The sequence below is a fragment of the Callithrix jacchus genome, chromosome 6, assembly GCF_049354715.1.
Source record: "Callithrix jacchus isolate 240 chromosome 6, calJac240_pri, whole genome shotgun sequence".
Taxonomy (NCBI): domain Eukaryota; kingdom Metazoa; phylum Chordata; class Mammalia; order Primates; family Cebidae; genus Callithrix; species Callithrix jacchus.
The window spans coordinates 50,044,224-50,070,994 of record NC_133507.1 but is presented as its reverse complement, the minus strand read 5'-3'; the positions used below and the strand labels follow the sequence as shown (position 1 = coordinate 50,070,994).

General features: G+C 37.8%; 1 protein-coding gene and 1 long non-coding RNA gene across 4 annotated transcripts in view; one reads left to right on the top strand and one right to left on the bottom strand.

The window, feature by feature from the left end:
* CCDC141 (coiled-coil domain containing 141) overlaps positions 1–26,771 on the top strand; it is a 194,619-nt gene that overhangs the window by 127,979 nt on the left and 39,869 nt on the right. For all 3 annotated transcript variants that reach the window (XM_035304429.3, XM_035304426.3, XM_078327323.1), the window contains 8 exons: positions 1,605–1,746; positions 3,393–3,512; positions 8,687–8,878; positions 15,780–15,959; positions 21,685–21,864; positions 22,447–22,572; positions 24,671–24,859; positions 25,458–25,637. In XM_035304429.3, coding sequence (XP_035160320.2) covers positions 1,605–1,746; positions 3,393–3,512; positions 8,687–8,878; positions 15,780–15,959; positions 21,685–21,864; positions 22,447–22,572; positions 24,671–24,859; positions 25,458–25,637 — 1,309 coding nt within the window. The remainder of the gene's footprint in view (positions 1–1,604; positions 1,747–3,392; positions 3,513–8,686; positions 8,879–15,779; positions 15,960–21,684; positions 21,865–22,446; positions 22,573–24,670; positions 24,860–25,457; positions 25,638–26,771) is intronic.
* The window catches only part of LOC103793711 (uncharacterized), a 46,522-nt gene that overhangs the window by 18,294 nt on the left and 1,457 nt on the right, over positions 1–26,771 (bottom strand). Inside the window, exon 2 of the long non-coding RNA XR_004744546.3 lies at positions 22,456–22,533. This is a non-coding gene — a long non-coding RNA (uncharacterized LOC103793711). The remainder of the gene's footprint in view (positions 1–22,455; positions 22,534–26,771) is intronic.

The window sequence follows — 26,771 nt, the reverse complement described above, 5'->3', positions numbered from 1 at the left end:
TGATACAGTTCTTTATCAAATGCTATTTTCTTGATGAATTGTATTAATCATGTCCAAATTCCTTTTATTTTAGTAATGGCATTGTCTGCCATTTTCAGCTGTATTTCTTCTCTACATGCTTGCCCATTTCATTTCACAACCTTTGTTCTCTGTACTTTCTTTCCACAATGCTCCTTATTCAATTTGTTTTTCTTATTCCAGGTTTCCATTTTCTGCAGAAAACTTGCAGCTTACAGTATATAGGGAAGCTGGTCTTTTAAATGACTTTTGAGCATGTAATATTTCAAAGTCTAAAGCCTAGTCAAAATACAATTAGTATTACCAATATACTGCTTTTGTAGAATTATGGGATTTAGTATTATTAAGAACTATTTCTTAATGATAAATGAGAAGAATCTCCTGATGTCTTGATTATGTTCTTCACTGCCTCTATGTATTAAAATGCAAAACTAAATGTTTAAAATGTAACATCTGTGAACATTATGTGCCAGGAATAAGATTACTCATTGTGGTTTCCTATTTACCTCCAATTAAACTTATCTGGGACTTCTGTGGTACCCACAGGACACACCTCAGTGTTTCCCAGCTCTATAGTGGCCTTGTCACTCCAGTGACGTTACTTTACCTTTCAGTCATTTAGGATCTTGCCCCCATTTCATTACTAATTAAATTCATTTTTACAGAGTCATAAATTAATTATTTTTAGGTAAAATTACTGAAATATCTTCCTCATTCTGAGCTCTTTTTAAACTCTGGGTAATTAAATTTAAGAGTTATATTAATCTTTATTAATACAGTATGTGAAAGAAATGACTGAGAGAAATGAAAGGCATCAACTTCTTAAATAGCCTTAGGGATAGGTTGGAAAATTTAAAAGTGCTTATTCCATCAAGAATATTAGGAAACTTGTTAAGATATCTTTGGACTAGAGCTAGAGTTCAGCTCAAAGCTGATGCATTGTTTTAGAGGCATTTTCACTGTAGGAGCTATCACGTCACTTTTCTTGGTCTCATGAGGCCAGCACAGGAAGAAAAATGATAATGTGAGGCTCAGCTTCTTTTTTTTATCAACTAGTATATTTGATTTCAAATTGTTGGTGATAACTTGGTTCTCATCTGATGAATACAGCCTTGAGCATTCATAATCATTGAGAACTGGGACCTTAGTGTTATATAAATATTTTACCCCATTGGATCAGTAAATGTTTTGTTAATTGGCTGATCCACATTTCTATTCAAAGAGCATCTTTAGATAAATGAAGCTTTTAATAACACCCTGAGGAAAACTTGTGGCAAACATACTGTGCCTTTGGCAGAAGGTTTTCAAAATACCCTACAGAATTATTAAAAAGTAAACCTTTAGAAAAGATTAGACCTTGTTGCAAAACCCGGAACTCATCTTTTCCCTCAGGACTGACTGACAAAACAAAAGAACATAATTTGTTTTTGCTTTCTGCTATCCCAAGATGACAGCTACTTACCGCCTGTTATCCTAAAGCTGATGCCTTTTACCAATGCCTACCTAACATGAGAGCAGATCTGTTTCAAATACTCTGTGTTCTATATCATGGTAGAGTGAACTAACAGCTGGCTTGCTCTGTTCAGTTCTCGGGTGTCCGGCATCCATGAGATGATGGGGTGCATTAAGAGACGAGCGGATCATCTGACCGAACAGTGTTCAGCGCACAAGGAATTTGCTCTTAAGAAACAGCAACTAACAGCCTTGGTGGAGGGTTACCTAAGGAAGGTAGCTTCATAAATTAAAACTTAAACATCTAAGTTGGTGATCATAGTTGGTATGGTAGGTGCAGTATGTGGGCGTGGTGTGGGAGGACAGGGCCGTGTCTCCTTAGGCTGCTCTTATGTTCCACATTGGGCCCTTTAATTGAACTAAACAGAGGTAATTCACTATTGTTCATCAACTACCCCGACCCAGGTGGCCCATCTGCCGCCTCCAGCCTGAAGGTATATACACAAAAGCAGTTCCCCCTTTGCACAGTACTGTGTTAACTGAGCCAAATATATATGGGAACAGAGTGGATATTTCATTTGCATGGTTCTGAGCACGGTTCCAATATGCACAAGTTTCGGTTACAATGGTACCATACGACACCAGGACTACAGAGAGGTACATAGATTGATATATAAACAGATACCAAAAATTATGAGTTTTAGGTTTTTCAAGGAATAAATTGCCATTATCATACTTTATTGAACTAGAGCAGTGCAAGGCAGTACAGTCATTCTGCATGTAAGCAGACATGTGAAAATCCTCTCCGCAGAGTGAACATGATGGCTTGATATGGAAGAATTTTACTTCCTATTTCCAGAGGGGAATAAAACTAAGGAGCTACAGTTTGACTAAATAAAACAAAATTTATCTTTAGCAAAAATTAGTAATAGCTCAATGGCATCGATGCTAATGGACCTTGCTGCAGAGGCTGGGTCTCAAATTTTCACTGATGTTTTCATTTCATACAATGGACTTACATGCCTGAACTTACATGAATAGAATTAGTAGACTTCACTGGAGAGGACATTAAATATCAATGTCTGTATTTAAATTGCCTCCTCACCTGTTATTAATCCAGAACCTTGGGAATTTTGTCATTCTTCTGGTGCCTGGGTTCAGGATGTTTCCAAATTTGTTGACAGCTGTGGTGTTGCATTCCCTGGAGCTTGAGACCCAAGCTAATTTGGTGACGGTGGAAGACACAGTAGGAACTCAGCTGTTGATACTTGTCTTATTGCCAATTCAGAGTGAATTTGAGTCTAGGGAGTACGGACTGGAGTCAGAGGAAGGGGACAAAGTGTGTAACTTGAATGGAATAGAACCCTTCAAGGGTTACTTTAGTCACTGACTTATGTCCACTGAAGATCAAATCATAGTCCTCCAGGCTCATCAGTTAAATGTCCTAAGTATGTCCCTGTGTTTTACTACAGCATGTATAGGGTTTGGCACTTCCCCAGAGTCCCTATTCCCAAATTACTGCAATACCCATGCTCTGGATCTCGCCTGCAAATTGGGTCCCATTCAACTCACAGATAAATTCATCTCCGTGGATGTGTTAGCAAGTGCATTACCCTTTATAGGTAACATAGACAAGTTGTTATAGGATGTGAGTGATTGTTTATATCTCATAGCTGTTAATAAAATAAATATCTTTAAACATATGATGTTTGTTGGCAGGCCACTAGTATGACCTCCTGTGAAGAGCAGCATTATTAAAATATTAAATTCTTAATATTTAAAACTATATTAGATTAATATTGGTAAAATATATTTCAAATATAATGAGAATCTATAAAATATTATTTATCTTCCTGACACATGTGCCCACATACATGCAAAAATATATTAATAAGACTGCCATATGTTATTTACTCCTAAAGGTGGAAATATCAATTCAGAAAATCAGTCCAGTACTTTCTAATACAATGGATGTCGGTTCCACCTATTCTGAATCGGAGAAGATTTTGCATAAATATCTGGAATTAGATATCCAAGCTAAGGTAAATAAAATGAGAATGATTTGGGTATATGGCTTTGTAAATTATGTTTACAAAAGCATATGGCTATACTTTTGTAAATATAATTTAAAAAATATTTGATAACTATAAACTTAATCCTAGCTCACTTGAGGTTTACAATTCTAAATTTGTATGTAGCACATAAGGACTTAAAAACTCATATTCCTATGTGCCTAAATTATATTTACATATGCATTTATTAGGGCGTTTGTGCTCACTGAAAGTCAGCATTACAGCTGGGTATTAAAAACTCATTTGGTTCCTTTGTGTTGCCTGGGCAGTTTCTCAAAAAAAGCCTCATGTTGAGGACAATAGAAGAGGCAGGCACAGTGCTTCTCTAAGACTATTCGCAATTTTTTTTCTGTAAGAGCAAGTTACCAAATTAACAGAAGGAACATGCATTATTGCAAGATTCTAAGGTTATGAATAAAAACAACCTTGTTTGCTTACCTAACATTCAGAGACAGAAAATGCCCCCCCCCCCCACCACCATAGCACCTTCTCCAGCTCCCTCCTACTCCTTTCACATGGCACTTGGCTCCAAACCTGCCCTGAAGTTTCTGTCTGCTCCAGCAAAGTTAAAGGAAGGTGAGTCACGAGCCCTCCCCTGTTTCTCCCTATGACTTCAGTTCTCAGCATAAGAACCTCCTCCATGGACTGCGCCCCACTGGAAACCCACAAACACACCAATTTTTTGTTGAGTGGAGTATTTTTTATTTATTATTTAGAATACTTAAAACTTATGTCTGAACTCAATTTCATTTTTAAATTTTAAATGTTTTAGAAATGGGGAGTGGATTACAAGGGAAGAAATTCCCTGCTTCTCTCCTTCACAGAGTGCTTTCAGAAAGCAGGGCCTGTAAATTAAAATTTCCTTCATTCAGTGGAGTACTTGGGAAGCATATTAATTACAAGTAGGGAAGCAATCCCTCATTGCTGCAGAGTTTTTTTCTTTTATTTGGCTTAGTTTTTAGGTTGGTCTCACGAGAAATTTTACAGGGGTCTTTCTGCAACATGCATAATTGTCATGCCTGCTATTCCTATTCATCCATTTAATCAATGGTCGGAGTTCACATAACAGAAATTACACTCAGAAGAAAACATAGGAGAACATCCCCGAGCAAATCAAAGTCACTTATTTTTTAGGTTGTTTAGGCCTGATATGTAATATTTTCCCTACTAGCCCTTCTAGATAGAGATTTAAATAAGACTGCACTATCGATATATCTTTTTGTAAATTAAAAACGAATGAATACGTTTTATAAATTTGCCCACTAATATAATAAAATTAGTTTAGGAATTTGCTAGAGCTATTGTTAAATTTCATATAGTAATCTCATGTATAATTAATTTATGTAAATTATTTAAAACATTTCTGCCATTTGGTTTTACCACCTTTCATACCAAACCTTTCTTTTATTTGTGACACAAAAGACAGAGTTCCGCAGCACCACATCACACCTACTCTAAAATGGACCACATAATTGGAAATAAATCACTCCTCACTCAGCAAATGCAAAAGAACGGAAATCATAACAAATAGTCTCTCAGACCACAGTGCAATCAAATTAGAATTTAGGATTAAGAAACTAACTCAGAACCCCACAACTTCATGGAAACGGAACAACTGGCTCTTATGTTGACTGGATAAACAATGAAATGAAGGCAGAAATAAAGATGTTCTTTGAAACCAATGAGAATGAAGACACAACATACCAGAATCCCTGGGACACATTTAAACCAGTGTGTCCCACTAGGGAAAATTTATAGCAATAAGTGCCCACATGAGAAGCAAGGAAAGATCTAAAATTGACACCCTATCATCAAAATTGAAAGAGATGAGGAGCAAGATTAAAAAAACTCTAAAGCTAGCAGAAAACAAGAAGCAACTAAGATCACAGCAGAACTGAAGGAGATAGAGACACAAAAACCCTTCAAAAAAATCAATAAATCCAGGAGCTGGTTTTTTGAAAAGATCAACAAAATAAACCACTAGCCAGATTACTAAAAAAGAAAAGGGAGAATAATCAAATAGATGCAATAAAAAACGATGAAGGGGATATCACCACAGATTCCACAGAAACACAAACTACCATCAGAGATTATTACAAACAACTCCATGCACACAAACCAGTAACCTTGAAAGAAATGGTTAAATTCCTGGATACCTGCACCCTCCCAAGCCTAAACTAGGAAGAAGTTGAAACCCTGAATAGACCAATAACAAGGGCTGAAGTTGAGAAAGGAATTAATAGCCTACCAATCAAAAAAGCCCAGGTCCAGATGGGTTCACAGCCAAATTCTACCAAACAAAGAGAAGCTGGTATCACTTCTGAAACTATTCCAAACAATCCAAAAACAGGGAATCCTTCCCAAATCATTTTATGAGACCAACATCATCCTGATACCAAAACCCGGCAGAGACTCAACAAGAAAAGAAAACTTCAGGCCAATATCCATGATGAACATTGATGCAAAAATCTTCAATAAAATACTGGCAAACCAATTGCAACAGCATATCAAAAAGCTTATCCATCATGATCAAGTAGGCTTCATCCCAGGGATGCAAGGCTGGTTCAACATATGCAAGTCTATAAATGTAATCCACCACATAAACAGAACCAAAGACAAAAACTACATGATTATCTCAATTGATGAAGAGAAGGCTTTTGACCAAATTCAACAGCCCTTTATGCTAAAAACTCTCAATAAACTGGGTATGGAGGGAATGTATCTCAAAATAATAAAAGCCATTTATGACAAACCAACAGCCAATATCATACTGAATGGGCAAAAACTGGAAGCATTCCCTTTGAAATCTGGCACTAGACAAGGATGCCCTCTCTCACCACTCCTATTCAATATAGTATTGGAAGTTCTAGCCAGAACAATCAGGCAAGAAAAGGAAATAAAGGATATAAAATTAGGAAAGGAGGAGGTCAAATTGCCTCTATTTGTAGATGACATGATTGTATATTTAGAAGACCCCATCATCTCAGCCCAAAATCTTCTGAAACTGATAAGCAACTTCATCAAAGTCTCAGGATAGAACATCAATGTACAGAAATTACAAACATTTTGATACACCAATAACAGACTTAAAGAGAGCCAAATCAAGAACGAACTGCCATTCATAATTGTTGCAAAGAGAATAAAGAGGAATATGCCTAACAAAAGATGTAAAGGACCTCTTCAAGGAGAACTACAAACCATTGCTCAAGGAAATAAGACAAGGCAAAAACAGCTGGAAAAACATTCCATGCTCATGGTTGGGAAAAATCAGTATCATGAAAATGGCCATATTGCCCAAAGTAATTTATAGATTCAATGCTATCCCCATCAAGCTACCTATGCCCTCTTCACAGAACTGGAAAAAAACACCTTAAACTTCACATGGAACCAAAAGAGAGCCGACATAGCCAAGTCAATTCTAAGCAAAAAGAACAAAGCTGGAGGCATCACACAACTGGACTTAAACTATACTACAAGGCTACAGTAATCAAAAAAGCATGGTACTGGTACCAAAACAGATGTAGACCAATGGAACAGAATAGAGGCCTCAAAGGCAATGTCACACATCTACAACCATCTGATCTTTGACAAACATGACAAAAACAAGCAATGGGGAAAGGATTCCCTGATTAATAAATAGTGTTGGGAAAACTGGCTAGCCATGTGCAGAAAACAGAAACTAGACCCCTTCCTGACACCTTACACTAAAATTAACTCCAGATGGATTAAAGACTTAACCATAAGACCTAACGCCATAAAAATCCTAGAAGAAAACCTAGGCAAAAACATTCAGGACATAGGTATAAGCAAGGACATCATGACTAAAAATCCAAAAGGATTTGGAACAAAAGCCAGAATAGACAAATGGGATCTAATTAAACTCCAGAGCTTCTGTACAGCAAAAGAAACAATCATTGGGGTGAACCAGCAACCAACAGAGTGGGAAAAAGTTTTTGCAATCTACCCATCTGACAAAGGGCTAATATCAAGAATCTGCAAAGAACTAAAACAGATTTACGAGAAACAAACAAACCCATTCAAAAGTGGGTGAAGGACATGAAAAGACACTTTTCAAAAGAAGACATTTATGAGGCCAACAAACATATGAAAAAATGTTCATCATCACTGGTCATTAAAGAAATATACAAATCAAAACCATGTTTAGATACCATCTCATGCCAGTTAGAATGGCGATCATTAAAAAATCTGGAGATAACAGATGCTGGAGAGGATATGGAGAAATAGGAACACTTTTACAGTGTTGGTGGGAGTGTAAATTAGTTCAACCATTGTGGGAGACAGTGTGGCGATTCCTCAAGGACCTAGAAATAGAAATTCCATTTGACCCAGCAATCCCATTACTGGGTATATATCCAAAGGATTATAAATCATTCTGTTATAAAGACACATGCACACATATGTTCATTGCTGCACTGTTTATAATACAAAGACCTGGAACCAACCCAAATGCCCATCGATATAGACTAGACAAGGAAAATGTGGCCCATATACACAATAGAATACTATGCAGCCATAAAAGTGATGAGCTCATGTCCTTTGTAGGGACATGGATGAATCTGGAAACCATCATTCTCAGCAAAGTGACACATGAACCGAAAAGTAAACACCGCGTGTTCTCACTCATAGGCAGGTGTTGAACAGTGAGAACACATGGACACAGGGAGGGGAGCGCCACACACTGGAGTCTGTTGGGGGAGAATAGCGGAGGGACAGTTGGGGGTAAGGAGGTTGGGGAGGGATAACATGGGGAGAAATGCCAGATATAGGTGATGGGGGGATGGAGGCAGCAAACCACATTGCCATGTATGTACCTATGCAACAATCCTGCATGTTTTGCACCTGTACCCCAGAACCTAAAGTGCAATAAAATATATTTTTTAAAAAGTTAGAAATATAAAATAAGTATAGCTGAGGTAGCCAATAATAATTTGAAATAATTTTCATTTTAAAGTGCCCTTTTTTTTCTTTTTAGAATTTTGGAAGTTATGTCTTCCTTTTATTGAGGAGATTCTTGGTATAAGTTCAATTAGTAATCATAATTGATGGAAATGCAGAAGATAATGAAATATGAATGTTCATGATTCCCCTGTCAGTTTCTGACCTCTGGGGCTATGCTTTTACAGGAGACATCACATGAATTAGAAGCAGCTGCAAAAGTCATGATGGAGAAAAATGAATTTGAACCTGATGAAATGGCATCACTTTCCTCTAAAGCTAGATGGCTATCAGAAGAATTAACCCAACTTGGCCAAAGCATTGACTCCAGATCAAAAGTCCTGCAAACTCACGTGGCATTTCTGAAGTCATCAGAGGAGGTATGGTACTATGTGTTAACCTTCTTCAGCAAGGTGGCCACTGCCCATGTCCTTGCTTTCTGTGGGGATATACGCTCTGCCTTGGTGGCTAGTTCCATATCCTCTACTCCTGTGCATGGGCTCACTTACAGGTCCTGTATTCTTGTAAACCAGAGAGTGATTGCAGCCTGTCTGAATCTATAAAGGTTTATTGGCCGGGCTCAGTGGCTCACTCCTGTAATCCCAGCACTTTGGGAGGCTGAGGCGGGTGGATCATGAGGTCAAGAGATGGAGACCATCCTGGTCAACATGGTGAAACCCCGTCTCTACTAAAAATACAAAAAATTAGCTGGGCATGGTGGCGCGTGCCTGTAATCCCAGCTACTCAGGAGGCTGAGGCAGGAGAATTGCCTGAACCCAGAAGGCTGAGGTTGTGGTGAGCCGAGATCGCGCCATTGCACTCCAGCCTGGGTAACAAAAGCGAAACTCCGTCTTCAAAAAAAAAAAAAAAAAGGTTTATTAAGCCAAGGTTGAGGACGTGCCTGGGAAAGAATAAAAATTCCAGGAGGCTCTGTGATCTGAGCTGTTCCCAAAGGGGGTTTGGGGAACTTCAGTATTTAAAGGAGAAAGAGCAAGCATGAGGAAAACAAAAAGGAGGGAGGCTAGGCAGTGAGGAAAATGATTACATTCCTGTGAGACTCTGATTAGCCTCAGCAAATCTACATTTTACATGTGAAAGGAATAGGGGAAAAATCAATTATGCATTGTTGCATACCCAGTAAGTCTACATTTTACATAAGATAAAGTAAACATGTGAAAAGATGGAGTAGAGGCTATGACATAAGGCTGTGAAATTACAGTTACCTGTTTGGGAACAAAAGCAAAGCAGTTTTTATGTGTGTGTACTCGGTTCCCAAGCTTGCCTTTCCCTTGGGCATAGTGAGTTTGGGGTCCCCAGATTCTGTTTGATTGTTTGTTTTTTTCACATTTTTCAAGGCACCACACAAAGGCTCAAATAGTAAGTTGTTTTTCTAAAAAATCATACAAATGTGTATGTGTGGATAGGTGTATGCACAAATAAACAGTGGTTTATTGGAATACTTTGTACTTCATCCTACAAATATTCTAAATGTACAACAAAATTATTTCAAAATAGTCATCTTCTAACCCATGGATCTTTTTGAATACTTTAGCCATTAGTGTGGTTCATTTGAAATACACAGAATTGGAACGGGCTACTGGGTTCAGTCTCAAATCTGCCTTGTGTGATACATTTTCACATGCTACCCCTCAGAGCTTCTTATGAGGCCTTATTTTGTCTGGTTGTACTAGATGGCCTCTAATATTCCTTCTCGTAACTGGATTCTATCTCAAAGGTCATTGTTTCTTGAAGCTGGCATCAGTAATAGAAAAGCCCTGGAATCCCGCTTTATTTAACCCCAATCCTAGTAACCCCCATGCCAGTGTAGATCACTCTCCTTCTCAGGCAGATGGGTGCTAGTTTGCTGGAAGGCAGAGCCAGCAGGGTTCACTCAGGGATAGAGCCAACCCAAGATAAGTAGTGTGTTTGATTTCCATCTTCTCACTTCCACCTTCTCAACACCTTCCTCCTTACCTCTCACCACCACCTCCTCTATCTGAGTCCTTTATAATATTCTCAGTTACCCCTGCATCCTTTTCTATATTTTTATTCAGCTGTTTGTTCTTTCTGGCTTCTTTTTAGCTTTTCTCTTTATTTTTCTGTTTTCTTAATTTTTTATTTTTGTGGGTACATAGGTATATATATATTTATGAGATATGAAATGTTTTGATATAGGCATACAAGGTGTAATAATCACATCATGGAGGACGGTGTATCCATTCCCCCAAGCATTTATCTTTTGTGTTCTTTTAAGTTCTCAATGCTAAACTCTCATGGTTTGGCAAGTTCCAAACTAATTCCAACTGACAGAATTATCTTGTTGATGAACACTGTAATGCAGGACATGAAATGGTAGGGAAGCTACAAAGATGTACTTGCTGTCTGCATAATCGTTGCCAAAAATGAACCTCTTCAGCTTTCCGCTAAGCATCTACTTCCGTGGCCCACTCCGGCTTTTGGACCAGGAGGCTTAGCTTCGCAAACAACAATTTAATCAGAACATTTTACCTTCATGCTTTTTATTTTCTGCTAAAACTCTTTTCCTACGGGCAGAGCCTCCCATCCTTCCAACCCTGGCAATGCTTCCCATCCATGGCTTTCCTTTCTTCCTCACCAGCTCATGGTTATGCATATCCTTTCCTTTCTCCATCCCCTCAACTCCCTGCCTTCCACACTGACTAACCCTGCCAACTCCCAATAAGAGATCAATCCAATACACTGTTTACTCAGCTTTTCTTTCCAAGCTTCCAGACGCTCCAGTGGAAAATCATACAGTTGTGCTAATTGGCCCTGTTAAGAATGCATGGGTCTCTGCCACAGCTGGGTCCCACATATGCTCCCTAGTTAGCTCCCATTTGGTGGCAGTTCTCAGGCATCCTACCTTAGTTTCTATCCCTAAATCTCATCCAATGTTCTTATGTCATATGTCACTGAAAAAAAAAAATGAAGCCATTGAGAAAAATGGCCTTGACTTCCAAACTTGTTGACATATTCACCTATCCTCCATGGGTTCTATTAAAGTAAAAGACTGATCAGTGATCAGTCCTTTCCTGAATACTCCTACATCCTTCATCATCTATCTCCAGCAATCATCCTCTAATTTTTAAAAGATTTCTTTTCCATTGCTTCTTTCCTTTTGCTCTACAGTTATGTCCACATAGGTTTGTCCCCACCAAGGCTACCACTGCATCATTCTCTTTCCCTTTAAATGTAAACTCTTTTTTTTTGAGACAGGGTCTCACTCTGTCACTCAGGCTGGAGTGCAGTGGCATGATCACAGCTCACTACAGCCTTGACTTCCCCAGGCTCAGGTGATCCTCTCACCTCAGCCTCCCAGGTAGCTGGTACTACAGGTACGTGCCACCAAGCCCAGCTAATTTCCCTTCTGTAGAAATGGGGTTTCTCCATGAGGCCCAGGCTCAAATGTGGACTCTTGAAATGGGAAGATGACATTCCTTACCTCTACTTGCTCATCCTGTCCTCCTGCCACTGCAATTCACTTTATTCCCATTTCAACCCTTCCATTTGTCACCTCTTCACTCCATTAAAAACATTATTTTAAGCTACCTACTGGTTGACAAATGAAATGGTGTATTTTCAGTCTTCATCCTGCTTAATCTTTCTGCAGAATTTATTTGACCCACTTACCCACTCTCACTTCCTTTGGTTTTTTTCTAAAAGAACAGATTTATTGAGGTATAATTTACATAGCATAAAACTCACCTATTTTATAGTGCAGTGATTTTTTTGTATATTTATAGAGTCATGCAACCATCATAGCACTCCAGTTTTAGTATGTTGTCTATCATCCCCAGAAGAGCATTGGCGTACATTTTTAGTCAGTCCTGGCTCCCACCCCCAACTTCAGGCAAGCACTGATCTACTTTCTGTCTCTCTAGGTTTGCCTTTTCTGGGTATTTTGCATAAGTGGAATCATCCTGTCTACTTCTTTGTCTGTTCCTTCTCCTTTCTCCTAATTCACTTTTCTTTTTTGTTGTTAAAGTGTGTGGGTCATAGAGTTCTTACCCGTGCTCTCTCTTTTGTACATTGTACCCACTTCTACAAAAGTCACATTCCCACCTATGGTTTCTTCCCCAATAACTCAAAAGTGATTTCTCAGCCCCAGCTCTCCTGAGCTCCAAACCAGTGCTTCAATTAGCTATGTATCCTGTAGGCTCCTCCAACTCAGCAAAAACAGCTGGTGTCTTTTCCTCAAATATGCTTGTCCTTCTGTATTTAGTCATTGGTTTAATGACTCCACCATCCTTTCAGAAATCCTATGTAGAAGCTCCAGTGTCTTTTTCAATTGCTTTCTCAATGAGCATTTATTTTGTACTAGGTACTATGCTTCTCATTCCTGATCTTACTTAATCTTTGTAACACCCAATGCTTTAGTTATTATGATCCCCATTTTGTAAATATGGGGAACTGAGGCTCTGAGGGGTGAGGTATGCAAGATGAAGCAGTTAGAAACATCAAAGCTGAAGTTTAATCCCCAATTATTTCCCTTTTGTTTTTCCTATTTCTTTTTTCTTTTCTTTTTTTTTTTTTGAGACGGAGTTTCGCTCTTGTTACCCAGGCTGGAGTGCAATAGCGCAATCTCCGCTCACCGGCTCACCGCAATCTCCGCCTCCTGGCTTCAGGCAATTCTCCTGCCTCAGCCTCCTGAGTAGCTGGGATTACAGGCACGCACCACCATGCCCAGCTAATTTTTTGTATTTTTAGTAGAGACGGAGTTTCACCATGTTGACCAGGATGGTCTTGATCTCTTGACCTCGTGATCCACCCACCTCGGCCTCCCAAAGTGCTGGGATTACAGGCGTGAGCCACTGCGCCCGGCCTTGGTTTTCCTATTTCAAAGGCCATGCTCTCCCATATTTGTTTATTGAGCCAACCTAAGAGATTTCTGAACTGCCCTTTCTCTGCATTTGCGCCATCACTTCCTTGGTTCAGGCTGTCATCATCTCTTACCTGGCTTAAGGATGTCATCTTCTGCCTCCATCTGCCTCCTATATTTCCCCCTTCACACACCCCTTCTTTTTGCAGCCAAAACAAAAGTCATTATAAGGCAAATCTGATCACATTACCTCCTGAAATTCAGGTAATTTGACAAGTGTAATAAAGCAAGTTGCAAATAACTTTAACCAAAAATGAATAAAATCTTAAAGTTTGTCATTAATTCACTTAAATCAAGTAGTACAGAGTCAAAGGAATTTCTATAATAACATGGTTCCCATTTGCATTCAAGGAGGCTTTTTTGAGCCATTGAAAAAGAAGGATGAATTAAAGTTTATGTTTTGAGAATTGCACATAACAGACTGCCCATAATATTGGCACCTAGCCTATAATGGATGGCCCTGTGAAGCCCTGCTGATTGTCATGCTGATTTCGAGTCATCTATTGGTGGTTTCAACCTAATGAGAATATATCTCAATTATGTTGGTTATAGTAGGAAATAAGTTGAAACCTGCTGGCCAGCTTTAAGCCAGCACGGTTATCCCTCTGTCTCTTTCTTACCATTTAGCTTGTGCAACCTGTACTTCACCCACACTAAGATCATGTATTGTCCTCTGAACCAGCAAGTGTCTTCACAGCTAGTGTTTCCCACTTTTACACAGGTTATTCCTCCCATGTGGGATGCCGTTCAATGCCTTCTCACCCTGGACAATTCTTCAAGACACAGATCAAATGTCACTTCATTTGGGAAGCTCTTCCCTATTTACTGTATATACAGTTGGTGGTCTCTCCTCAGTGTGCCCATAATATTGTCTGTACATGTGTCTTTGTGTTGTAATAATTTGATTAGGGTTCTCTTTCTCAGAGAGCCAACTTTAAGTACCCCAAAAATTAAATAGTTAATGATTACTAGGGCATCTTAGAAGGTTCCATGGAGGAAGTAGCATTTTAACTGCTTATGAATGATAAATAGAAGAAAATTGAAGAAAGATTATTCTGGGCTGAGGGAACAAGCATCAGCAAAACATAGAGGCATGTATAAATGGAATATGGAAATGAGGAGAGAACTTCTGTTTCTGAGGGCTATTTGCAGGCTCTCCTATCAAGTTCAGTTAAATTAAGAAAAATGTTAAAATCTTTAAAATATAGTGACTAACCATTGCCTGAAATTTCTTACCCTGTTTAAATTGCTCTTGGTAGTTACAAGCTATTTAAGTCTGGTCCCGTCAGCCATTAGTAGTATTGAAAATGCAAGCAAACTTGCATCAAATAATTTGTATTATTTCTATATCATCCAATCATATATTAATCTGTAGGTCTACAGAAACATTTGATTTTGTATAAACTCTGCTCAAGGAGAGTAATTTAAAATGATCTAATATTGCTTACATTGATTAGCGAATGAGAAAATATAATTCCAGGGAGGCACAGTAATGTACCTTAATAAGATTAGCTCATGGAGGCAGTTTAATATTAATAGTTTGGCAGAGAATTAGTAATTATTTGTACTCTTTTATTCTGACTTATTGCTGACTAGAAGTAAATTGTGATTTACTAATTACTAATAATCTTTCACTGGCTTATAGTTCTTAGTGATTTGTATTGTCTGATTCTATGTATGTATCTTTCTTCTGAATTACAAAACGTGGCTTTAAATGAAACCATACTGGTCTTTGACATATGTTGTCCCAAATTGAAAAACAAACACAGAATTTATAAATATGATTTTGGCTTCAATAAGTAGTTTTTATGCTTAATAAACTTGTCAGCTCAGTCTTCTATGCAATGGTAGTCCTATCTGTCAACAATCCAAATTGATTTTTGTATATCTTTTCAATAAGTTAAAAATATTCAATAATTATTTTAAAAATTCTGAAAATGAGCTGGGGTTGGTGGCTCATGCCTATAACCTCAGCACTTTGAAAGGCCAAGATAAAAGGATCTCTTGAGCCCAGGAGTTGGAGATCAACTTGGACAACATAGCAAGACCTCGTCTTTACAAAAAGAATAAAACAATTAGGCCTGCTGCCAAGTGCCTCTAGTCTGTAGTTCTTAACTATTAATACTTGGAGGATGAGGAGGGAGGATGGCTTGACTCCAAGAGTTTGAGGCTACAGTGAGCTATGATCGTGCCACTGCACTCCAGCCTGGGTGACAGAGCAAAGAACCTTATCTCTAAAAATAAATAAATAATAAATAAATAAAGTTTAAAAATAAAAAAATTAGAAAATGTAGTTTTAGTTTTTACATAGATTTTTATTGGAATCTACTGTCCTTTTTCTTTAAAAATGTGTTCAAGTGTTCTTAACTCTTTTTCTTTTTTAGGTAGACATGCAGTTTCAGAGCTTAAAAGAATTTTATGAAACTGAAATCCCTCAGAAGGAGCAGGATGATGCTAAAGCCAAGCATTGTTCTGACTTGGCTGAGAAGCGGTGGCAGCTATTTTTAAAGAAGAGTTTTTTAACACAAGATCTAGGACTTGAGTTCCTTAATTTAATAAACATGGTAAGAATGACATTAAATGGATCACACCTTCTGCAAGGATTACTCATCAAAATCAAAATAATAAATTCAAAGGTTCTGCTGTCTATTAATCAGCAGTTCTCTCCTAGGAAGTTCTCTTTAGCTTCATTCAACCTAGACCAGTCCTCAAGCCCAACATTTAAATGCTTGCTTAGACTAGTGTTGGCTACTTTATAACAGGAAGGCTGTTTTAACTAAGAAGAAAGAGTGACTGTAATCCAAATGCAATATTGTTACTATTACATAGAGTCCTCAGAAGTCCACCCAAAAGTTCTGTGTTATGTTGAAAGCATCTGACAAGGTCCTTTCAAAATTTCTAGGGGCTGAAGACAACTTCTAAGGTGAATCTTGTTTGGAAGAGTTTCTTACCATAGCAGATGTTTTTGTGGTGAAGGTCTATTGCATTTAGAAATATATCCTAACTTTTAGCTGTCTTGAGTTATATCTGTAAAATATTCCAGAATCCTTATATCCACCCATGACCCATATAAAATTCCCTGTAGGATACTTAAACAATGGTTAGTTCACTTCTCTTTAAGTACCTCAAGAATTTTCCTAATGAAACTGCTCATTTCATTGTTGGAGAATGCCAGCTGTTAGAAAACTTTTTTTTTTAATGTTAAATAAATCTGTTTCCATATCTACTCCTGACCTTCTTTAGCTACACAGGGACAAAAAGTATTTATATTTAATTTCTCTCATACATGAAAGTCTTTTCAACATTAAAAACAGTTCCGAGTTATTTTTCTTCATCATTAAAAATCTTTTTCTATCATTTATGAATGAGCTTCATTTTTCTTTCTATGCTTGATCCCCCCTTCTCAGAATGTTCTACGGTTTGTCAAGATAATTCACTAAGTGTAACCAAAAGGTGAAGTTCTGGTGCGTCACAGGGTGCGACAAACTGGACATTATTATTTACTAATGAGACCTAAAATTATGCTGTCGTTTCTAGCCGTAGTATCACTTTGCTCATTCATACTAAGTTTGTGATAGAACAAAACTCTCATAATATTTTTATTTCAGCTTCTGTCAAACCAGGTCTCTCTCATATCATACCTATGTCAGCCATTTACTTTTTTTATACAAATGTGGGCCTTTATATATTTTTTATTTAATTTCATTTTGTTAGTCTTCACACATGATCCCATCTTGATAAATTAATTTGAACCTGTCTACTATATTAGTCATCTCTCTTGGGTTTAATTCTGTAGCTATGACAGGTAAGCTTTCTATGGCAGCAATTAGTTCTCAAACCCAAATGCCTAAAGGGCAGATTGACATTCCAGTTCACGAAGCAGTCTATCGATTGACCAGTTTTTAAAATAATCATGAATGCTCCCTATAGTACTTAATTCAGCTACTACTTCATATTCTTTCTGTTGTCTATAATGGGAGACTTTCTCAAATAAACTGCTTAAAAGGTTTACCTACCTAGTATCCTATCAATGACATAGACATAATTTGACATAAATAAGGTTAGCTTTTAGTGACCAAGGCATTCTTTCCACAATGCTCACAAAGTGCTGGATAAGTAATGAACTTATTGTGATGATTTTCAATGTGAAGCTTACCAATCTGTAAATTGCGTAGTCCATCCTTTCCTCCTTTTGAAAATCAGGACATTTTCTGTTCTCTAATTTTATGGCCCTTCTAGTTTCTGTAGATTTTTCAAAGATAACTGACAGCTGCAATTTTCTCAGTAACTGGGATGTGATTAATCCCAGTCTGGAGCCTCAATTCATTTGGAAGACTTAGGTTCTAACTACCCTTATCTACTTTGAGCTACAATTTTCTCCTTATCTTGTTTTAACTTTTATTGTTTGAAGACCATTCTTGTTAAACCTACATGGAAATAAAATATGCATTAGCTAATTCTAATTTATCTAACACTATCCTTAAACATTAAAGAAAACTTGCTAAGCACTTTGCCCATGTATCTATGTAATTTAGGTCTTTACTGCAACAAAACGAAAACATCTAATTATTTTTGTTTAGAACATTTAGGACATGTATTATCTGTATGTCTGTCTCTTTGTCTTTCTCTCACACTTTTATGTGGTTCAATCTTCTGTCTGTAAATTATGTATGTTTCTGATTTACCTAAGCAATTCAAATACTTTCAAACTGTATAGTTTTGTCTATCTTTTTTTTTATTAACTACATTTCAGAGATTTTAGTTCTGAAATCTACAGTTGCTACTTTTATATATTAGAGTTAAATTACGATTAAATTCTGTTTCTTCTCTGCCCTTTTTCCGTCTTTCCAATACTTTTGAACCATATTAATGCTAGGCACTTAAAGTGCTTGCTAGCCAACTACAACATTTGGATCTGGAGTGGTTTCTTTCTTTCTTTCTCTCTCTTTCTCTCTTCTCTCTTCTCTCTCCTCTTCTCTCTCTCTCCACTCTCCTCTCTCCTCCCTCCTTCCCCCCTTCTCTCCTTTTTGAAATGGAGTCTCTCTTTTTCACCCAGGCTGGAGTGCAGTGGCAAAATCTCAGCTCCCTTCAACCTCCAACTCCTGGGTTCAAGCAATTCTTGTGCCTCAGTCTCCCAAGTAGCTGGAATTATAGGTGTCTGCCACCACACCTGGCTAATATTTGTATTTTTAGTAGAGACAGGGTTTCACAGTGTTGGCCAGGCTGGTCTCGAACTCCTGATCTCAAGTGATCTGCCCTCCTCAGCCTCCCCAAAGTGTTGGGAATACAAGCATAAATGACAGCACACAGCCGAGCTGGAGCTATTTCTATTGTCTAATTTTTCTCTTGGTTTTCAGTCATATAGACCTGTCTCTTGGCAAGACTAGTGAATATTTATCAAATGCCAGACAGTATGTATAAAAAAATTGGAGGATCGGCAGATGGTGTTTTCTTCTTCTAGAAAGAGTCACCCATCTTTCTCTAGGCAGGCATTGTTGGGCAATCACTCAGGCCAATCAGAAGCTGGCAGAGTTGTGTTTGCAGTGCAGTCCTGTCCCCTCAGGCTCCCAGAGTTCGGTACTGAGAGCTAGATGCTTTCTCTGAGGTCTCTGCCTCTGGCACGTCACAAACCCCAATCTCTTTTGGGTAGTCTGCTGAAAAACTCCACTCTGCTTTTCAGAGGACTTTTGCTTAGGTTTTTTAATCCACTGCCCCATACAGCCCCAGGATTTTGTCAGCATCTTTAGAAGAAGGTCATTGTGCTTAAAGCCCTCCAAGTGTCTGCCACAATCTCTGTGGGCAGGCATTCTCTTCTCCAGGGAAGTCTCCATTATTGGTCTCCTGCCTGCAAAGAATTGGAAATTGCCCCTGGGATGATAGGTGAGCTCACCACTGTCAGGTTCTTCCCTCTCTGGAGTCAGCCTCTCTCGTTCTGGTTGCCAGAGCTCTCTGCTTCCTTCAAATGGATGCCTTCTGCATTTTACCCAGCTTTTCTAAGTCTTCTGAACAAAAGCACTGCTCTGCCGCCGGCTACTCCATTCTGCCCAGAAGTGCTTTGTTACTTGTTTAGAATGTTTTAGATTGTACAGTAAGATTTTCATTTTTAAAGATCTGCAGCAATAACTCATTTCAAATTACATTTTGTATCTATATTTAAATAATCTTAGGCTCTCATAATATTCAATGCCCACTTAGCTCTCCCAGAAATAGCGTGTATTTTACTACTGTGCTTTGGTAGTCTTTTATCTTGATGCCATAACCATGATTACTCTACCCCAAGGCCTTTCCACTATCATATGATAAATATGTTCCTCCTTATTAATAAAATTAAAGCCCATGCAATAATGAAACATATTGGTTAGCAGCATTTGGAGAGATGAAATTGTTGGTAAAGTAAGTAAAACAATTTTTTCTATTCTCATTATGTCTCTTGCACCATTAGGCTTTTAAACAAACATTATTGTTGAATCATGGTGACCAGTTTGCTCGTTAAGAAGGCAGAGGCCAGCTATATTCAGTTGAGTGTTCTGCTCTTTATGGGGTTGTTGTGGCTCATATTTTCAAGCCAGAAATTTTTCAGTTCATCTAACAATTGTTAAGATCAGAGAAACTGATTCAGGCTCAAATTCTGGCAGACGTCTTGATGAATGTGCCAGCTTATTAATTTATAATGGTCAATACCAAGAATGCTATCTGGGATACAGCCTTCCTCTTATCAAGGTATATGGAAAACAAAGACATCAGAAAACATTCATGGTGCATGAATATAAACAAAAAACTGAACACTTTAGTGGCCTATTTAGACTGGATTATGGCAAAAAATTTTCCATGTCCTACACAGAAGTAAAATGAGTACTGTGCTTACTAATTAGACCTCAGGAAAATTATTCCATCTTTTTGAGTGGCCAAAATATTCATCTGCCAATGCATAATCACTTTTTGCAGATCCTACTAGCCAGACATCTATGAATCCTACTACCGCCCTCCTTTCTCTAAACCTCACTCAGACCACCATATCCTTCTGATTAAAGTTGTCATTGGTGTGCTGCAGTTTCAAAATGTATATTAAATTATATAATACATTGCATTCTGGTTAATTGTTTCTTTAAAATATGTGAAAGATTATTTATAATATAAAAGTATAATTTGGGATGGATTCTACTGTAGTTGTCTAACATCTTTCATAATTTATTATGTATCATTAATAATGAGGGAATATATAATTTTATTACTAGATTCTTATGTTCATGGGAGAAATCTCACTTAGGACCCACAAATATATATTTTTTGGAATTAATTGCCACTTTGTAATGTATAAAATAATATAAAAATATAAGTGTGCATTATCAATATCATTTAAAATAATTTTAAAATAAAATGGCCTATCTCTAAAATACCCTGTTGAATATTTATGATATGGATACTGTCAGTTACTATCATTGAGATGATAGAAATTTGAAGATTTATTGAGAAAGGCTGGCTATTAAAGTAAAAAAACATAATAATTGTTTTGCCAAATGAATGTTCCTGTGCATTTTTTAAATGCTTCTACAGAAATAAAGCACACGTAGTCTTATCTTTGCTCCAATTATCATTTTACCTCTAATTGAACTTCCCCTTGTTTAAAGCTGTTGTTTAAGAGATTTCAAACCAGTCAGGCAGAACATGTGAAAGTTGGGAAGTGAAATCTTTGATTTTAGATACTGTGCTTCCGGCGCATGATGTAGTTCTGAATACAGAGATACGGACACATTTCAGTGCTCACAAAATGGGGGAACTTGAGAAACTACAAAGGACATTTAAAATAATTGTAATGTGTACAATGGGATAGTTTAAAGAAAAAAAAACAGCAGTCTAGAACAATCTGCCCTTCTATTCCTGGATACTGATATTTTGACATATTCTATTGAATGTGTTAAAATAAAAGATGGAGTATACTTAAAATGTGTGTAAGTAAACTTATACACATTTTTTAAATCTTGTCTTCAAAAATTCTGGATCCCCTGCTCATTAAATTATCTTTCAAACCCCAGGAAATAACCAGACCCTAGGTAGGAATTCAAAATTCAAACATCTCTTGGGTCTTGAAGCACTTGGGACCTTATGTCTAAGCACAGTATGTGGGTTTCGAGAGCTGAAGTGTGCCTCTGCAGGATGTTCAGGCTTGTCTGGATATCAGAACTGTGCTCTGCTTTGGGTATGATAAAGAATTTGCCTCATAAAATAGTTATACACAACAAAAAGCTGTATGTCTTGAGAAAGAAAAGCTATTATATGAATTATTAACAGGCAAAAGAGAACGAGATATTAAATGTGAAAAATGAAGTGTACATCATGAAGAACACCATGGAAACCCAGAAAGCAGAAAGGGAAGAACTCAGCCTCCTTCGGCTGGCATGGCAGCTTAAAGCCACGGAAAGCAAGCCTGTAAAACTGCAGTGGATGGCATTCAAAGAGCAGCTTAAAAAGGTGAGGCGAGGAACGATGGAATGTGGAAAGGAATGTAATTCGGACACGGGCTAACACGAGCGAACCTTGAAAACTAGCTAAGTGAAATAAGCCAAATGCAAAAGGATAAGCATCATATGATTCCACTTAGATGAGGTCCCTGTAGTCAAACTCATAGAGGCAGAAAGCAGAATGTAGGTTACCAGGAGCTGGGGGAGACAGGGAGGGAATGGGGAGTTGTTTAATGGGAACAGAGTTTCTGTTTGGGATGATGAACGAGTTCTGGAGATGGATGGTGGTGATGGTTATTGCACAATCATGTGAGTGTGTTAAATATCATGCCTCTGAACTGTACACCCAAAATGATAAACATGGTAACTTTTGTTTTGTGTATTTTACCAAAATAAAACCAGAAAAGGTAACAGAAACCAAGGGCCTGTACTTTTACTCCTTGGTGGTTTAGAACCCTGAGCTCCTGCCACACTGTGAATGCTTTCATCGGGGTTGAAAAGTTTGATCACACTCTGTGTCATTACTAGAAGGATCACATTTGCCGGAGATGTCAAAGAAAACTCATGTGTAACTGTCCACTGTTTCTTTCAGACTACTCACAACTTAAAACTTCTTCAGGAAGCGCTTATGCCTGTGTCTGCACTTGACCTTGGAGGGAGCCTCCAGTCCGTTTTAGACCTACGACAGAAATGGAATGACATGAAGCCTCAGTTCCAGGTGAAGAAATACATGGCTGGATTTGGGTGAATGGAAAAAGTATTTAAAACTGTTTCCTTGCAGATTACCTAATTAATTGTAATAGGCTGGTGAATTTCTTTTTAAACAAAAATATTGCTTGTCTGAAAATCCACTGTAAAGACACATTTTTCTTACTATTTTGCTGCATTCTTTTGAATATGATGATATACCAACATTCAGGCTACAAAATGTTCTAAACAGATTTTCATCTTAGATTTTGAAAATTCACATGGCTAGTTAAACTACTAATACATTTATCCTATATGTTCACACCAATTCTTTTGCTGGGGAGTACAGAAGTGTTTTAAATTGAGACATCTCAGAACAAGGATGGGCAACCTTGGACCCAGAGCCTTTACTGCCCTGGGTGACCCTGTTACATCACTGTCTCCATCCACCAGCACCCCAGGCTCCTACCATCACCCTAGGAATTTTGCCATGCTGTCCACGTCTCACAAAGCCTCAGGATGTGAGTGATAAAATGATGAGTCATGTTCCTGGCCCCTGACTGCTTAACATAGTCCCTATTTCCCTACCTCCTGCCTCTCCAAAACATGACACAACTGCCAAAAATTGCCAGCTACCAGTCACATTATCCTTCTGCCTGGATTCTTATACTTTGCTGCAGAATTTAAGTACCCTTGTTTCTAGCTGTGACTACTTCATAAACATGGACTTTCAAGAATCCCAGAATGAGAAGATTGAAGACTCCTTTAGGGAATATCTAATTTTAGGTTCCTTTAAGGCAAAACCAATGTAAGATATAACTACCATGCCCACTACACACAAACACACCTGCCCGTGTAACCCACAGAAAACGCTTTAAAGCTCTCAGCAAATGTGACTGACCTACATTAGGTTCTTTAATACACCTCGTGTTATCTGCTTACATGCATTTTGTTTGTGTGCACATTTGCATGTACGTGTAAGTTCCTCTAAATCAGTATCATGGCCATACTTCTTGTTTAGCCCTGTCACTGTGATGCACATATATTTTAGCCCAAATGCTTGATTTAAACTTGAAGACCCTTTTTAGGTCACTTTTCTGAAAATTATCTTTTTAGTCTAAATCATTTCCATTACCTTTGCATTTCATACAAAAGATCTACCCTTAAAACACTCCTCTCTCTCTCTCTCTCTCTGTTTTCAAACAGAGTCTTACTCTTACCCAGGCTGGAGTGCAATGGTACAATTTTGACTTGCTGCAGCCTCCACCTCCCGGGTTCAAGCAATTCTCATGTCTCATCCTCCAGGGTAGCTGAGATTACAGGTGTGCGCTACCACACCAGGCTAATATTTGTATTTTTAATAGAGACAGGGTTTTGCCATGTGGGCCAGGCTGGTCTTGAACTACTGACCTCAGGTGGTCCACCCTCCTCAGCCTCCAAAAGTGCTGGGATTACAGGCATGAGCCACCATGCCTGGCCTATAGCAGCATTCTCTATAAAGTAGTTGCCCTTTGCAAATTCTATTCCAGAATCTGCATTCCTATAAGGGATATCTGAGCAATGCTGGGGAAAAAGGAAGGCAGTTTATCCCTCCCTACATGTGATGGCTATTTGTGGCTCATGAGATGACCGCTTTTGAAGCAGTGTATCTACTGTGCTATTCAGCTGGTGGTTCATTCTGATCATTCTTTTATCACAGAGCACAAGTTATTCCCCTGATATACTTTTACACTCATCTTCTCATGGTGTTTTTACTGTACCACCTGATTCTTGTCTGTATTAAATATCAGAGATAATCATGGGGCTGCATAAAATATCTAAAATACACTTACTTAACAGATGGAGTATTCAGTATGCCACAAAAATACCTGACTTTGTTTTTCCACATAGCTTTGAAACATGTTTGCATTGTTCATGTTATTTTTTGTAAATTTCTGAGATGAATATGGAAAAATGTATCTCTATCATCCAGCACAATGCTCAAATTTTTTGTAGGGTGGGGCACTCATAATAAGTATTTGTTAAGAAATAAAAGAGTGATTCATTATTTAGACCTTCATATTGCCTGTTGTAAAGGAAAAAAGTTCTTTAAAAGCTAGATTTTATTTTTATTGCTTTCAATGTTTTAGCAATTGAATGATGAGGTTCATTACATTATGAAAGAATCAGAGGAGTTAACTGGCAAAGGAGCCCCTGTAAAAGAGAATTCTCAACAACTGAAGGACCTTATTCACCTCCATCAAAAACAGAAAGAGAGAATCCAGGATTACGAGGATATCCTGTACAAGGTGGTACAGTTCCATCAAGTCAAGGAAGAGGTAAGGCTTAGAAGGGATGTCTGAAAAATCCTGAGTTTTAAACTATGTGATTAAAAATGAGTTATTATATAATAAATAAAGGCCAAATTGTATCTTCTAAGAAATTTACACAATCTGGCCCTTAACTTTTCTCTCACCGTGTTCCTATTCTCCCTTTTGTTCCAGCCATGCTGAGCTCTTTGTTCCTCAGAGGTGGTGTACACATATCTAACTCCAAGCCTCGACTCTCAGGCTGCCATTATTTGACAAGTCTTTCTCCTCCCTCTTATCTAAATCCTGTACCTCCTTCCAACAATCCTACTTCACTTGGAGTGATTTCTCTCTCTTTAAAAATCCTAGCGTGCATTGTTATTCCACATATCTTGCATTTTAGTATCTTGATTCTTAATTACCTTAATAAAACTGACAACATTAGAAGTTCAATTTCACTGCCATTGGATTTGCAGCATTCTAACACTTATTTGATGAACACCAACAATTTATAGATGATCTTGGCAGCATTTTGACCAGCTAGCAAAATGTGCTATAGAAATTAAGATTTTTAAAAAGCCTGTCTTCATATAAAACCCAGGTTAATTGTTAATGCCCCAATTTCCAGCTGAGACGTCTCATCAAATCAAGAGAACTGGAGTTTCTAGAGCAGCCAAAGGACCTGGATGATGCTCACAATGTGCACATTCATCTCCGGTGCTCTCAGGAAAAGCAAGCACATGTAGACCATCTCCACCGACTGGCCCTTTCCTTAGGAGTGGACATCATCTCATCAGTGCAGTGGCCAGTAAGCATCATTTACATTTACAATTATATTATCTAATACATTTAGACTCAGGTCTAGCTGGGGCTTGGGCTAGCATATGAAAGAAGCCAGGCAGATTGCTTAGTATATGTTAAATTTATAAATAAATTGAACCATTGGGGTGGTTATTTGTTATTAGTTTCTACCCTTAACAAAAAAAAAAATTTTAAGTAAAAAATCTGAATATAAAAGCCTCGTTGAATAGCTGTATTCTCATGAAAATTTTTCAGAAAACAATATTTATATAGCGGATCTGTGTAGTCTGGTGTGGCAGTCAGTTTGTTGCCTTTGATGTGTGTCTAATGCAACTAAGAAACTAAAGTTTTAATTTTATTTAGCTTGCACTAATTTAAACTTAAAAATTGATCCTCAGTTTAGTTATTGGAAAACTTTTAAGTATGTTGGAAGCAATTTGGGTATGGGAATCAACTTTTGAAACTATGAATTTTATCAAATTAAAATACAGATCAAATATTTCTGATAGAAACTTAGCAATAAATGAGCATGCTCAAAGTATGAAATACACACCAGATTTCATAGAGGTAATATGAAAAGCAATCATATTAGTATTTTTTATATTACTTACATGTTAAAATGGTGGTATTTGGACAGAGTTGGTTAAATCACCTATATTATAAAAATTATTTTGCTGTATCTTTTTATTTGATTGTTTGATAAGACCCCTAGACAATTTTAAATTATTCGTGTGGTTCACATTCTATTTTTGTTGGACAATGCTGTTTTAGCATTGCAGATCTGGAACACCGTCTAGATCTTAGAGTTCATCCAGGTGAGAGCTCTCATTTTATGGATGAAGAATTTGAGGCAAACAGAAATTCCCGCTTTACCCATTAAAGCCCAGAATGGAGGAGTCCAAGCCTCCTGATTCTAACTAGAGCTCATTGGATCTGTTTTATGCCACTGTCAGACTTCAAAAGAGGGGCTTAAAAGAGAAGGAAGTATTTCCAGATGAAATTTTATCAATTATACACTGGACACTGATTCTTAGAAAAAAATTTCTTCAGCTTGAGCACGTTGGCTCACACCTGTAATCCCAGCACTATAGGAGGCCGAGAAGTTCAAGAGCAGCCTGGCCAACATGGAGAAAGCCTGTCT